At 41.4% G+C, this 14,185-nt stretch overlaps 1 protein-coding gene across 1 annotated transcript in view; it reads right to left on the reverse strand.

Annotated features, from left to right (window-relative positions):
* Positions 1-3,159: 3,159 nt before the first annotated feature.
* The window catches only part of ATP13A5 (ATPase 13A5), a gene marked incomplete at both ends in the record, with an annotated part of 105,858 nt that continues 94,832 nt past the window's right edge, over positions 3,160-14,185 (reverse strand). The window contains 3 exons of the mRNA XM_079767425.1: positions 3,160-3,420; positions 4,888-4,968; positions 6,423-6,511. Coding sequence (XP_079623551.1) covers positions 3,160-3,420; positions 4,888-4,968; positions 6,423-6,511 — 431 coding nt within the window. The remainder of the gene's footprint in view (positions 3,421-4,887; positions 4,969-6,422; positions 6,512-14,185) is intronic.

Here is a 14,185-nt window from a genome sequence, read left to right on the forward strand (position 1 = left end):
TTGTAGGTCTCTATACCCTAAGATTTTTTTGGACATTGTAGCATAGCACTGCTTTACAAAACACACTAGCAGCCAATGACATCATCAAAAGCATGGCATTAGATAAAGGAAAAGTTCAAGTAAACATTGAGGGTGAGTGCAATGAAGGAACTAGGAATCTCTACTAATAAAAGGGTGATATGCTAATTAGACCAGGAGACCTTCTGGGAGACCTTGCGGACATCCTTCCGGACAAAGCCCTGGTGATGGGGCTGAGGCAGATGCGGTTAGGGGAGATCAGGCCAGGAGGGGAGGGCAATTGGGGGTGATCAGGCCAGCGGGGGGGGGCAGTTGGGGGCAAGCAGGCCAGCGGGGGGGGGGGCAGTTGGGGGCGAGCAGGCTGGCAGGCAGAGTGGTTAGGGGTGATCAGGCAGGCAGGCAGGTGAGCGGTAAGGAGCTAGTGGGCCCAGATTGTGAGAGGGATGTCCAACTGCAGTCAGACATCCCCTGAGGGGTCCCATATTGGAGAGGATGCAGGCCGGGCTGAGGGACACCACCCCCCGTGCACGAATTTTGTTCACCGGGCCACTAGTATGATAGATAGAGCTCCACCCCCCACCTACCTTCACCTTACTATTGTCCATGTTCATGGGTTATGCATATATGCATATGAGTTCTTTGGTTAATCTCTTCCTGACCCCCCTCCCCTCTTCTCTCTGAGATTCTTCAGCCTGTTCCATGCTTCCACGTCTCTGGATCTATCTTGTTCATCAGTTTAGTTTGTTCATTAGATACCACATATATAAGTGAGATCATATGAAACTTGTCTTTCTCTGACAGGCTTATTTCACTTATGTACTTTTATAAATTTATGGATTAATTTTTCACATAAGTAGTGTTCAAGGCTCCAATAATTTTCACCCTTGAAAGTAAGATCACAGTTAGTTATCAGTGTTCCCATAAAAATGGCCACTTCTGTTGATGGGCAGTTTTTTTATAGGTCAGCAATTTTCAACCAATGTGTGGTGTGCCGCAGGAAAATTTAAAACATGCAGTACCCGACTATTTAGTCAGGGGCACCGACCTCTTTTCCTGTAGATTGTCAAATAAAAAAATGACAACAGCCAACACAACAATAGCCATCAGTGTAAATGAATCAAAATTATACCTATTTTGTTGTCAGATCAGGAAAACATATATTTTTTGGTATACCACAGAATTTTAGCAGTTTATGTGTACCACGAGATGAAAAAGGTTGAAAATCACTGCAATAGGTGATCATTTGATATGTGGCCATGCTCATTGTGCTTTTATCAAAGTTTTTCCCCAAGACTATTAAACCTTTCTCTGATCATATATTTAGCAAAGTTAAGTATAGACTTCAACTTTAACATATTCTACTTCCAAAGAAATCTGTGAAATAAAATGATCACCTATCAGATATCACCAAAAAGGTTGTTGGAAAAACTGGGGCAAAAAAAAGGTGTACATTTATTAAATCAAGATTTTTAGAAATCTTGTTATGCTATCTGTCATAGGGTATCAGTTGAATCCTCTTGTGCTAATGGTCAAATTATTAAATGCCCGAATTACATATTTTTTATGTTGACATATGATTTTTAACCATAAGATAAATATATTTTATCTTTTTATCATTTATCAGTAGCCACTAAATAAGACACATTTTGAAAATTATCATTCTCCAAGAGCTGTGCACCAAAATAAAAACAAGGTTTTGCAAATGAAATGTAAATGTAAAAGGTTGTTTTAATAAAAATTTGCATTTATGCTATTGGTTTGTGTAACAAAGCCTTTAATCCTATTTACAGAAACAAATTAATGAAATGTAAAAAAAATTGTTTTTACTTGTAGAGATTTCAGAATTGTAAATACATTATTGAAAGCATACATCAGTGTTTGGCGTATAATTGGCACTCATGGAATGGGATGGTTACCTAATTGCCTATGAACTGTTAAAGTTCTGTTAAGTTAGCAAAATTAGATTTATTGTTACAAATAATGCCTAGTAGATAATATACAATGTTCACTAGGAATAAATATCCTCTCAGGTCACAGTGGAGTTGATATGTACTAAAGAGAATAGTGTACACAATATATTTGTAAAGGATGGACCCCTTCTTGTGGTTAATGTGCATTGAATAACTGATTTAGATAATGAAAAGATGAAATGAAACTTAAAATTCTTTAGTAGCCTGAAAATTGTCATGGTGTAGATACAAACATTATGGGTCCATCCCTCCCCTAGGATTGTGTTTTAAGATGAGTAATACAGACTTTGGGCCAACTTTTAGAGTTAAAAACACACGACAATTTAAGGATTTCACCTGTCAGTCATGAAGAGTAAATAAAGGTGCTGTGCTTCTTTAATGTAAAAGTACATTTTAATCGTTTATTTCATTGCCTTTGTGATCTACTCTGGACATAGCTCATTGGCCCCCAAACAATATGTTTTGGGAAATGCCATCTTTGGTGGAGTTTGCTTAGATGCTAGTTGTGCCCAAGCCCAGATTATATGCGATAAACAGACACCTCCATCATTCTCCACTGCCACACAGCTCCAGGTCACCACAGTTAGAGCTGAATTTTCTAAGTAAATGTCAATTCTTGTTTCTCTCTTACAAACGTACAAAAGGAGCAAAAGGAATTTCATGACCTTGAAAAAATACTTGTACATAAATGTTCTTCGCAAGTGAATGTAAGGTTAAATAAACTTGTGACAATTTATTCAGAGAAGGGTGTGTTTTTCAAATGCTTTTATTTTAGATGAAAATAAAAATATATTTGTGAAACTTTCAAAGACAAGATTCTTTTTTAATTTTTCTTTTTTTTTTTTAAGTGATGTTCATACCATTAATTTCACTGCTGACAAAAGATGTACATTTTAACCAGGATAATACTATGTAATGTGAATAAAGTTTATTTTTTTAAAAATCGATAATCCAGGCAATGTATTTTTCCCCTCAAGTGGCAAAGGGTAGGATACAGTCAAAATAAGCATAGTTAAGGTTCTTTGTCGCAAAGCTCAGTACACTGAGAAATACGTTTTGAGTCCTCAGCTGGAGAGAGAACAGATAAGGGTAAGCTACCCTCACCTCTCCACAGTACTGTAGTTTCTGGGGAAAAGGGGATGCTGTTAAGCATGTACAACAACAATTCTGATTACAGTCTGGTCCAAAAATGCTGTTCTGTGGTTTGGCCTCCCTGTTGGAGCTTTCCCTTTGGAAGCGGTTCAGGGCTTTCATAGCCTCGGTTGATGTAGAACCCATTTTGGCCATCACCTGAATAGTCCGTCCTGTTTGTGGGAGGCCAGGTGGAGTCTTCTGCCAGCTTCTTTTGCCAGTTCCTATATTGACTTTTCGAACAGAATCCAAATTTATTTTTGATCAATAGCCAGAGCTCTCGATTTTGAAGGATGGCATCCTGGGAAATCCAGTGGGAAAAAACAAACCATCATCCACTTCCCCTGCTGCCTGGACGCTGGTTTCTCCCCAAAGCTGCTCCCCGCCCTCTGAGATGTGCTTGTTGCTGCTGCTGTGCTGGCTTCTCCCCCCTGCAGGCCCCATCAAGTCTAGCAGCTCCCCTCTCTTTCCCTTGAGAAGCAAGTGTATTGGTGTTCTCAGAAATCTGCTGAATGTATACAGCCTTTCATTTCCACAGATTCCTAGTTAAATTCTGGCTAACGATTCACTTAGAATTAGTTTACTGCCAGCGATCACCAGATATTGTACTCAATAATGTACTCAAAATCAAGAAAAGAAAAATCACTGCTACCTGCCATATGCCACCTAGAAGATGACAAATAAAGGCTTGTTGAATGAATAGATGGACTCTTGCCATCAAATAGATTTTGTTTTCCATTTGGGGCTCTTTTTTTTCTAGGCTCACATGCACACGATTTTTACATATAACAGAACTTGTCAAAATTTGCATTCCACTTTTGCTTATACTAGACTTTCATATGTAATTTGTAGCTACAGTCTTCTTAATACTCCTTTTTAATGATTGTATAGCATCTCTTCAAATTTCTGTATAACTATTTAAACAAACAACATCTTTAGAACATGTGAGTCCAGTCTAATATTTTACCACTGTAGGTAATACTATGATAATACCTTCATAGCTTTTTTTCTCTCATTTGTTTTTTTAATATAGTTTCAGAAGTAGAATTTCTCAGTTAAAGAGTATGAGAAATTTTATATTGGTTGCATTCACTGGAGTGTGTGAGTGTGTGTGTGTGTGTGTGTGTGTGTGTGTGTGTGTTTAAAAATTTGGTTGATTCCCTTTCCCAAAGAACATATGGTACATGAATCTTTTTTTTTTTTAAAGAAAACAACAACAAACAACTACCCTTTAAAAAATATAGAACCCGAAGCTTTCACTGAGTAGGTAAAGTGATTTAGTGACACTAAGTAGAAGAGAAATGCTGTCAGAGAAGACCTTCCAGGACAAGAATTGACTAGAATGAGCAATGGCTTCTCTTCTCTCTTAATTAAGGAAGGCCTCCTGAAGACAGAGCATCACTGTAAACGGTCTCATTGAATTTCCAAGCTGGAAGGTCACCTGGTCTAGTCTCTAAGGGATAATTGAGACCACTAGAAAAGTACAATACAGTGCCTTCAAGTGAGGCAAAATTAGAGCTAATTTCATGGTTTGCTTTCTATGCTACAGACAACGAGGGCATTTCTATGCGGCCTTCAAAGAATTATAAATCATTCTATAAGAAGTTTCCCCCAAAGGGTACATGCACAGTTTTTACAAACCCTTCTTAACTAGCACTATTGGGGACAAAGGTGTTCGCTCTAAAAAATGAACACCTGTGGAGAATGAGTCCCTTGATTTGTTTATCTCCTTGGTAGAATAATAGGAACCACAGAGAAATCACTTTACCTCTACAAAGAAGGCCACGCAGAACTGGATGAGGGCTGCCACCAAAATTGAAATCCTCCATGATGTTGTGGTTGGGATGAACTGTGGAAAAAGGAATTCTACTATTAGACTTTTCATACCTTATACTTTGAATAAACTTATTTAATTTACATATTTGTAACAACTCTCTGAGCTAGGAGGTGGGCATTATTTTCAGCACTTTACAGATGAGAAGGTCAGTACGTTGCCCAAGACTCAAAGCCAATAAATAAAAGGCAGAGCCAGAATTCAAATGAGAACTGACTGCCTCTTGTCCTGTGCTCCCTCCAGTGCCTGATGACAGACATGGAGTAAATGTGCCCTGGACCGCAGGCGTGAGACAGGGCATTTGGAAGCCTGTGTGTCTCTCTTCATTTTTGTCTTTTGAAATACAGCAAAAAGGGTATATGATTAAATCATTCATCTAATTACACTATTGCTTCTAATTCCCCCAAAGCTAAATCTACTTGAAATTCATTCTTTCAGTAAAATTGACCTATGAGTAAACATAAGGGGGCAGAAGTTCAAGTTTATTTTAATGGAAGTGAAGGGAACATTTTCTGAACACATCTTCCCAGCCCTAAACCAATGGCTGGATGAAAGTCAAACCTGCCCAAGCCACCTCCTTTTAAGGATCGAAGGGTACATATTGACAACCAACTACACTTATTTAATGAGTGTAAGAGCTACAACTTCCCATGGCTGCCTCCATAGCAAAAAACAAACAAACAAACAAACAAAAATACACACACAAAAAAAAACACCCCAAAACACACATAAAAATACTACATAGCCCCATTTCTGATCCCAAATGGTAGAATATGGCTAACTATGTAGAGGACTGAGCTTCCTTTAGGACTAAACTACAGGTCCTCCACAGTATCAAAATGCTCACTTTTAATTCTCATCTCTATTCTGATATGAGTTATTTTTCCCCCAAGTGGAGGCAGCCTTTCTCTCGGTTGTGAAAAACCACACACTAGGTGCAAGGGCTGTCTGGAGAGGTTGTAAGATATGGTAGTGGGTCAATGCTTTTTTATTTCTCCCACAGTGTTGGGTCCAAGAACGAGCTCACTAACCTCTAATAAATTTAATTTTAACCCACTGCACCCTGGGTCAAATGGTGTCTACTGTAATCAAACTCCTTACAGTCAGTTTCCAATAGATAGAAATATGATTGGCCTATAAGTCTACTTTTTCTTAGTCCTCACAGCTATGGTATGAAGGATTTTGACTATATGTTTTAAAATATTAAACTTAAAAAAATAATTATTGAATTTAATGCATAAAATTTATTATACCCATATAACATTGAAGAATAAAGTATCTCATATATATATATATATATATATATATATATATATATATATATATATATAATTTGCACTTCTAGTAAATGGGAATAGTCTCTCAGTGATCAGAGAGACTATGGTAACAACAGAATTTGAAATTACAATGCAAATATGGTCCCACTGCACATGTGAGTCATAACAGATGTGCAAATGAATACCACTTACCTCCATCCCTCGGTATATATCTTGAAAATCAGAAAACAGAATGAAAACTGTGAGGCCCAAGACAGTTATCAGCAGCAATGAGAATACATCTGAAGAAACACCAAACATTACTTTTAGATGCTAAAGGAATGTTTCATATAATTTGGCACACATTGCAGAATCAATTATCTCTGTTGGGCAAATACTAGATACATCTTTGGATGTTTTGAAATATCCTCATATGTTTCAAAATATGTTCGAATGCTTATAAGACAAAGGTGATATTTTAAAGTCTTTCCTCGAAAGGCTGGGTATAGAAAGCTGCTAATAAGTGTACTATAGTAACTTCCATAAAGGAGCTACCTCAATTGAGGAGTCCTGGCGGGGGGAGTGGCAGCAGGACCTTTTGCAGTGATCAGTCCATGTAAATGGTCACCAGACAGACCATGTGTCTACTGAGTCGTGCATTCATGGACAGTCAGTCCTCTTGATAGTACCTCATTCTTCTTCGTTGCCTACAGAATGCATCCAAGGGTCTTCAATTCATGGCCTTCCACAATATGGTTCCAATTAGCCTTTCTAAACTGACCTCTGATTGCTCTTCCTTACCTGCCCAGGGAAGTTCAACCATAAACCTGCTGCTTCCTGAGGCCCAACACTTTCCACCTTCTGTCCCTCTGTTCACAGAATTCCCTGTGTAGATGGTATTTTTCCTCTCTTGGCAAGTTGCAATTCTTCAAAATAAAGCCCAGTTCAAATATGACTTTAAAGTTCCCCAATTCTCCTTTACAAAATTTTATTTCATATGGTGTGTATCATGATCTTTGCATGCTCTTCATTTATGTATCAACTAGACTGTAACCACTTGAAAGTGACTTTGTACTTGCTTCTCGCTGGGGCTCTCAATTGAAAGAGTAAATGAGAAACTAGCCTGCACATCTGCTGGGTTCTCTCTCCCCAGCCTGCAAAACTACTTTACTTTTGGGAGCTAAACTTCCCATAATGCAATGTGCCAACATTACTGCTCTTACCCCAAACCTCATCCACTCCTGTGTCCATCAGAGATTTTAGGTACTTTAGAGATGGTGCATTGGAAATTCTTTGATAGAAATAGTACTTCAGCACTTAATCAGTGTTTCCATGACATCAATGATTCTCATAATCCTCAAAATTTATAAACAGCCCTAGCCAGTTTGGCTCAGTGGATAGAGCATCCGCCTGCGGACTAAAGGGTCCTGGGTTCAATTCCAGTCAAGGGCATCTACCTTGGTTGCAAGCTCCTCCCTAGCCCAGGCCCTGGAGAGGGCTCGTGCAGGAGGCAACCAGTCAATGTGTTTCTCTCACACTGATGTTTCTCTCTCTGTCTTTCCCTCTTCCTTCTACTCTCCCTAAAAATCAATGAAAAAATGTCCTCTGGTGAGGATTAACAAACAAACAAACAAAATTTATAAACAAACTAGGTTTTCTCTTATGCTCATTATTCCAGTGTTGATGGTCTACTGGCCCTCAACTCTACATAGGTCATATCAAGGAGAAATCAACGGCAACTGTTCCTCTACTGCAGGCCCTAATATTTTAAACAACCAGAGCTCTGGTTTCACCCTTGTTCATCTACACCCACCGTCATATTAATCTACACTTCACTTTATATACACAGCTAGATACAGAGCCTCCTGGAGAATACCCAGGCTTGCTCAGGAAGGACGTGAGGCAAAGAGGAGAAAACCTGGGGCTGCCTCTCCCCAAAATAAGCAATCTGAGCAGCTTGGTGACAAGAAGATCCCAGGAAATGACTATGTGGATTGTTCATTTACTTCATTGTTTCCAAGTCCCAGGGACCCAGATGTTGGGAAGATGATGCCCCAAACGTTCATCCTAATAAAGGCCTGGTGCTCACTAGCAACTGAGTGCATATCACACTGTCCTCAGACTAATGATCTGAAAAGCAGCCAGTGCATGAATGAGCAGTGTGGAAACAAAATTATAAGGTTCTCTTCTTTAATTCAGCTTTGATTGGAAAATGTAATGAACAACTGAAATGAATGCTGCCCTCCTTCGTTAGTCACTATTGATGAGGAAATTTAAAGAATCAGGCTGTTTATACAGGTGATTTGGAAAGAAAAGTCCTGGGCAAACCATTACAGATTATTTTCAGATAAGTGAATATTCACACCTGTTTCTATAAAAATTTAACCTGTACTGAGAACAGATAGACAGTTGCCAGAGGGGAGGAGGGTTGGGGAACTGGGTGAAAAGGGAGAAGGGATTAAGCACTACAAATCAGCAGTACAGAATAGTCATGTGGATGTGGATTACAGCATAGGAAGTATAGTTAATAATGAAATGATGTATGTGTTTGGGGCTAAGTGGGTATTTGGGGCAACAGGAGACCACTCTGTAAAGTGCGTGATTTTCTGCCCAATTTGCTGTGCAGAATAGTGTTGAATGTAAACTGTGGTTGAAAAAAATTTAATCTGTACTTTTTTATATATCTCATCATAAGTTGATCTTCTGCCAAAGGCTTTTAAGAAGGGCAAAGACTTTTCTATTGTATCAATATAAAATTGCTTGTATATTTGAATAGTAGTTCCAATAACTTTTAACTTATATAACCTTGGAAAATATGATTTATTCTATTGGTTAGAACTTCTTTCATTTTAAATTATCAGCTATGTTTGACATAGGGGTTTGAGCTTACCCAAAATCTTTAAATCACTATGATGTAACTAATCCAGCTCTAAAAAACTCAATTTAAGCAAAAGGACTCTGTAGCTACAATTCAAATTGAAGCACTAGCTAATGTAATATATCCCTCTTGTGAAATACCTATATCTATAAAAAGCCAGCGACCGGAATGCTGTAATGACCAGTTGCTATGACGCCCACTGAGGCCAGCGAACCAGCTGATCCGGGGTGGGGCCGGCCGGCCAACCTCCTGCGGCCCCTCCCCCTGGCTGGCCCTGCCCATGATGGCACCCCCACTCCAATCAGGGGCAGGACCAGATGGACAACTGCCCACAGCCCCTCCCCCTGGCTTGTCCCGCCCCTGATGGCCCCCCCACCAATAAGGGGCAGGGCCAGCCAGCCAACCACCCATGGCCCTGCCCCCAGTCACTTGCCCTCAACTGCTCCCCACCACTGTAACTGGGGGCAGGGCCCGCCAGCCAATTGCCTGTGACCCCTCCCCCCCACAGCGGCCTGGCCCTAATTGGGCCCTGATCAGGGCTGGGCCGCCCGGACCCCACCCATGCATGAATTCTATATATAGTCCTACCTAATAAAACAGTAATATGCAAATTGACCGCACATTCGCTACACCCAAGCCACGCCCACCAGCCAAGCCACATCCACCATCCAATCAGAGTGAGTATGCAAATAAACCCAACCAAGATGGCAGTTAATTTGCATACATAGGCTACCTGAGCTGACCCCCTGCAAATGGATTGCAGGGAGCTGGGGTTCACTCTGGCATCAGACCGAAAGCCTCCGCCAGAGGCTTTTGGCCTGGAGCCAGAGCAGACACCCAGCTCCCCGCTTTCGATGGATGGTGGGTGTGGCAGACACCCAGCTCCTTGTTCTGATTGGATGGTGGGCGTGGTGAGAGGACCCCCTGCCATTGAAAGCAGGGAGCTTTGGGTTTCTTCAGGCTGGTACACCAGCAGACTCCCTGCGATTGATCACCTGGGCAGGGAGCTGGGGGTTGCTTCGGCCTGGTATACCAGCGGACCCCTGCGATTGATTGCAGGGAGCTGGGGGTCCGCTCCTGCCCAAGAGGCTTTCGGTCTGGGCATGCCTGGGCAGGGGCTGAGCCGGTGATCAGAGGGAGCTGGAGAGGCTGCCCAGGCCTAAAGCTTCGGCTAGAGGCTTTAGGCCTGGTCAGGGCCCAGCACTCCATTGGTGTGAACTATAGAGGAAACACCTTTTCTGACTGCACATTGGCTAAGCTTCCTGTATGCCACTGGTAATATTCTTAGTAACTTGGGTAATAAGAATCCAAAAAGGTGATCTAGGGTTTTTCCACCACGCTTCTGGAGAAAAAAATGAAGGTCTGCTGCTGGAAGGCTAAGAAATGTCATATCCTGTCCTAGCCAGTTTGACTCAGTGGATAATACCTCAGCCTGCAGACAGCAGGGTCTGGGTTTGATTCTGATCAAAGGCATGTACCTAGGTTGCAGGCTCCTCTCTGGCCGGGGCCCAGATCAGGGCTCATGCAGGAGGCAACCAATCAAATTATTTCTCTCTGTCTTTCTCTTTCTCTTCCACATTCTCTAAAAGTCAATGAAAACATACCCTCAGGTGAGGATAAAAAATAAATAAAGAAATCCATATCCTATAAAAGACACATCTTGAAAATGCTTAAAGAAAGTTGTCATTTTTTCTTGGTGAAGGGACTGGAGTCCGTGTTGATGAAAACACCTTCGTGGCTGCGGTGACTGACAGTGGCTACAGCAGTGGGGTGATGGGGCTGGTGCCTTCCCCTGACCAGCCCGGTTGTCTCCCACAAAGGGAGGCCAGGCTGTGGCTTAGGTACGCTCCCTGTGGGGTGCGGGCCCAAGCCGTCAGTAGGACATCCCCTGAGGGCTCCCAGTATGTGAGAGGGGGCAGGTTGGGCTGAGGGACCCCTGACCACCAGTGCACGAATTTCGTGCACCGGGACCCTAGTATATATATAAAAGTCTAGCAACTGGAAAAGTGTAAGGGAGAGAATGGCCAGAATGACCTGTGGCTATGATGTGCACTGTGGCAGCCAACCAGCCTGATCCAGGCCCTGATCGGCCCCACCCCCCAACAGGCCTGGCACCCGATTGGCCCCTAACACCCTGATTGGGGGTGGGGCCATCTGGCCAACTGCCCTCGGCCCCTCCCCCTGCTGGCCTGGCCCCCACCTGTGCACAAATTCATGTACCAGGCCTCTAGTGTAGATATAAAAAAGTAAAAAATTTAATTCAGTAAAATTTTTAAACCACCAAAAGGAAGTGGGGTTTGATCAAGAATGTGAAGATGATTTAATGACAAGTTTATTAATATAACATACTAGCACTTGGTCACACGACAACAAAGAGCATAATTGTCTCAGTAGGTGACAGGAAGGAGTTTAATGAAATGCATCTCCCATTTGGGATTTTAAAACACACTTCTAATTATTGGAAGTAGGATAATTTTATGATATAGCCTACCTTGAACCAATATTCAAAATTATATTTATAAGTAAATATAATTATTATATTTTATTATATTTATTAACTAGATGCCCGGTGCACGAAATTCGTGCACGGAGGGGGGTTGTCCCTCAGCCCAGCCTGTACCCTTTCCAATCTGGGACCCCTCAAGGGATGTCCGACTGCCCGGACATGTAAACTGGCAGTTGGACATCCCTCTCACAATCCAGGACTGCTGGCTCCCAACTGCTTGCCTGCCTGCCTTCCTGATTGCCCCTAACCACTTCTGCCTGCCAGCCTGATCACCCCCTAACCACTCTGCTGCCAGCCTGTTTGCCCCCAACTTCCCTCCTCTGCCGGCCTGGTTACCCCTAACTGCCCTCTCCTGCAGGGTTGATCACCTCCAACTGCCCTCCCTTGCAGGCCAGGTGCCTCCCAACTGCCCTCTCCTGCTGGCCATCTTGTGGTGGCCATCTTGTGTCCACATGGAGGCAGGATCTTTGACCACATGGGGGCAGCTATATTGTGTGTTGCAGTGATGATCAATCTGCATAGTACTCTTTTATTAGATAGGATAGAGGCCTGGTACAGGGGTGGGGGCCAGCTGGTTTGCCCTGAAGGGTGTCCCTGATCAGGGTGGGGTTCCCTTGGGGCGTGGGGCGGCCTGAGTGAGGGGCCTGTGGTGGTTTGCAGGTGGGCCACGCCCCCTGGCAACGCAAGCGGAGGCCCTGGTATCTGGAATTTATTTTCCTTCTACAATTGAAACTTTGTAGGAGCAGAGCCAAGCCTGGGGCTCCCTCCGAGGCCCACAGCCATTTGTGTTGGGGTTATAATTGAAACTTTGTTGCCTTAAGCGGGTGGGCCCGGCCAGGGTGTGCAGAAAGCTTTGCTTCCCCTGTTGCCAGCGGCAACCCTGGCCTGCTCTCTCAAGCTCCATTCTGCCGCCATTTGTTTGAATTTGTTTGCCTTCTATAATTGAAACTTTGTAGCTTGAGTGGAGGCTTAGGCCTGCAACGGCTGGCAGAAAGCTTGGCTTCCTCTGTTACCTAGGAAACCTTGCTCTCTGCTCTGTGGCTGTAGCCATCTTGGTTTGGGTTAATTTGCATACTCACTCTGATTGGATGGTGGGCGTGGCTTGTGGGTGTGGCTTGTGGGTGTGTCAGAGGTATGGTCAATTTGCATATTTGTCTATTATTAGATAGGATAAAAATAGTTCTAGCCTTCACCGGTTTGGCTCAGTGGATAGAGCCTCAGCCTTCGGACTGAAGGGTCCCAGGTTCGATTCCGGTCAAGGGCATGTACCTTGGTTGTGGGCACATCCCCAGTAGGGGGTGTGCAGGAGGCAGCTGATGGATGTTTCTCTCTCATCGATGTTTCTAACTCTCTCTCCCTCTCCCTTCCTCTCTGTAAAACATCAATAAAATATATATATTTTAAAAAATAGTTCTAGTAGTTTTCAGAAGCCTGGGTAGAACTATCTTCTATTACCACTATTATTTAACATTGTCCTGAAAATTCTGGACTCTACGGTTAGACAAAGTATACAAAAAAGTATAGGATTAGTTTCTTAAATAAGTGTGCAGGGTTTATAGTGCAGAAAACAACAAATATTTACTAAGAGATATAACAGGAAGCATAAAGATATAGAGAGATAAGACATGTTCTTAAATGTGGAGATTAAAGTGTGTAAACAAATACATGTTTCCCAAAGGGGATTTTTTGAAAAGCCTGACAATTTATTCTAGAGTTTTTCTGGAAGAATAAACAAGAAAGAAAATTAATATTTTTTAAATGAAGAGTAACAAGGATATGCCAACATTACTACTTATAAAAACATATAAAAGTCTAATTTCTAAAGCCAAGTGGTACATCAAGAATAGGCTGGCATATCAATAAAACAGAGTAGGTAGTATAGAAAATATTAATCTTATAAAAATTAATATATAGTATAACTAAGTGGGGAACCTTTTTTCTGCCAAGGGCCATTTGGATATTTATAATATCATTTGTGGGCCATACAAAATTATTAAATTAAAAAGTAGTCTGCTATATTTGGTCAAACATTTAATTAACTCACCCCTAATGCCTTGGTAGGGCCAGACCAAATGATTTTCCAGGCCTTACTGGTATATGGCACATGGCCGGATTTTCCTAACCCCTGGTATATAACATAAATATAATATTAAAATTTAAATAATATAAATTATGCATATGAGAAAATTGTAATTATATATATGAATATAGGGATGATAATGGTGGTGTTACATTGAGTTGAGAAATAAGTGACTAAAAGGAATATTAAATAATAAAATATTCTGGGAAAACTAGGGACTAATTGGATAGTTTGATCTCTACTTTAAATTATATCCCAAATTAACATTAGGTTTTAAAAAGCATTAAAAGAAATATTTAAAGAATTAAATAAATAATAATATGATTTTGCAATGAGAAAAAAATTGTGCATAAAGGCAATGGAAAAATCACAAAGGAATAAACAGCTCATACAAATAAATAAGAAATATAACAGCAACACATTAGAAACAAGTTAATAAAAATGTAAATGACATTCAGAGAGGAAGAAATGGCTAATAACATGGATACATGTTCATCCTCACTGGTGATTAA

The sequence above is a fragment of the Cnephaeus nilssonii genome, assembly GCF_951640355.1.
Source record: "Cnephaeus nilssonii genome assembly, chromosome: 3".
Taxonomy (NCBI): Eukaryota; Metazoa; Chordata; class Mammalia; order Chiroptera; family Vespertilionidae; genus Cnephaeus; species Cnephaeus nilssonii.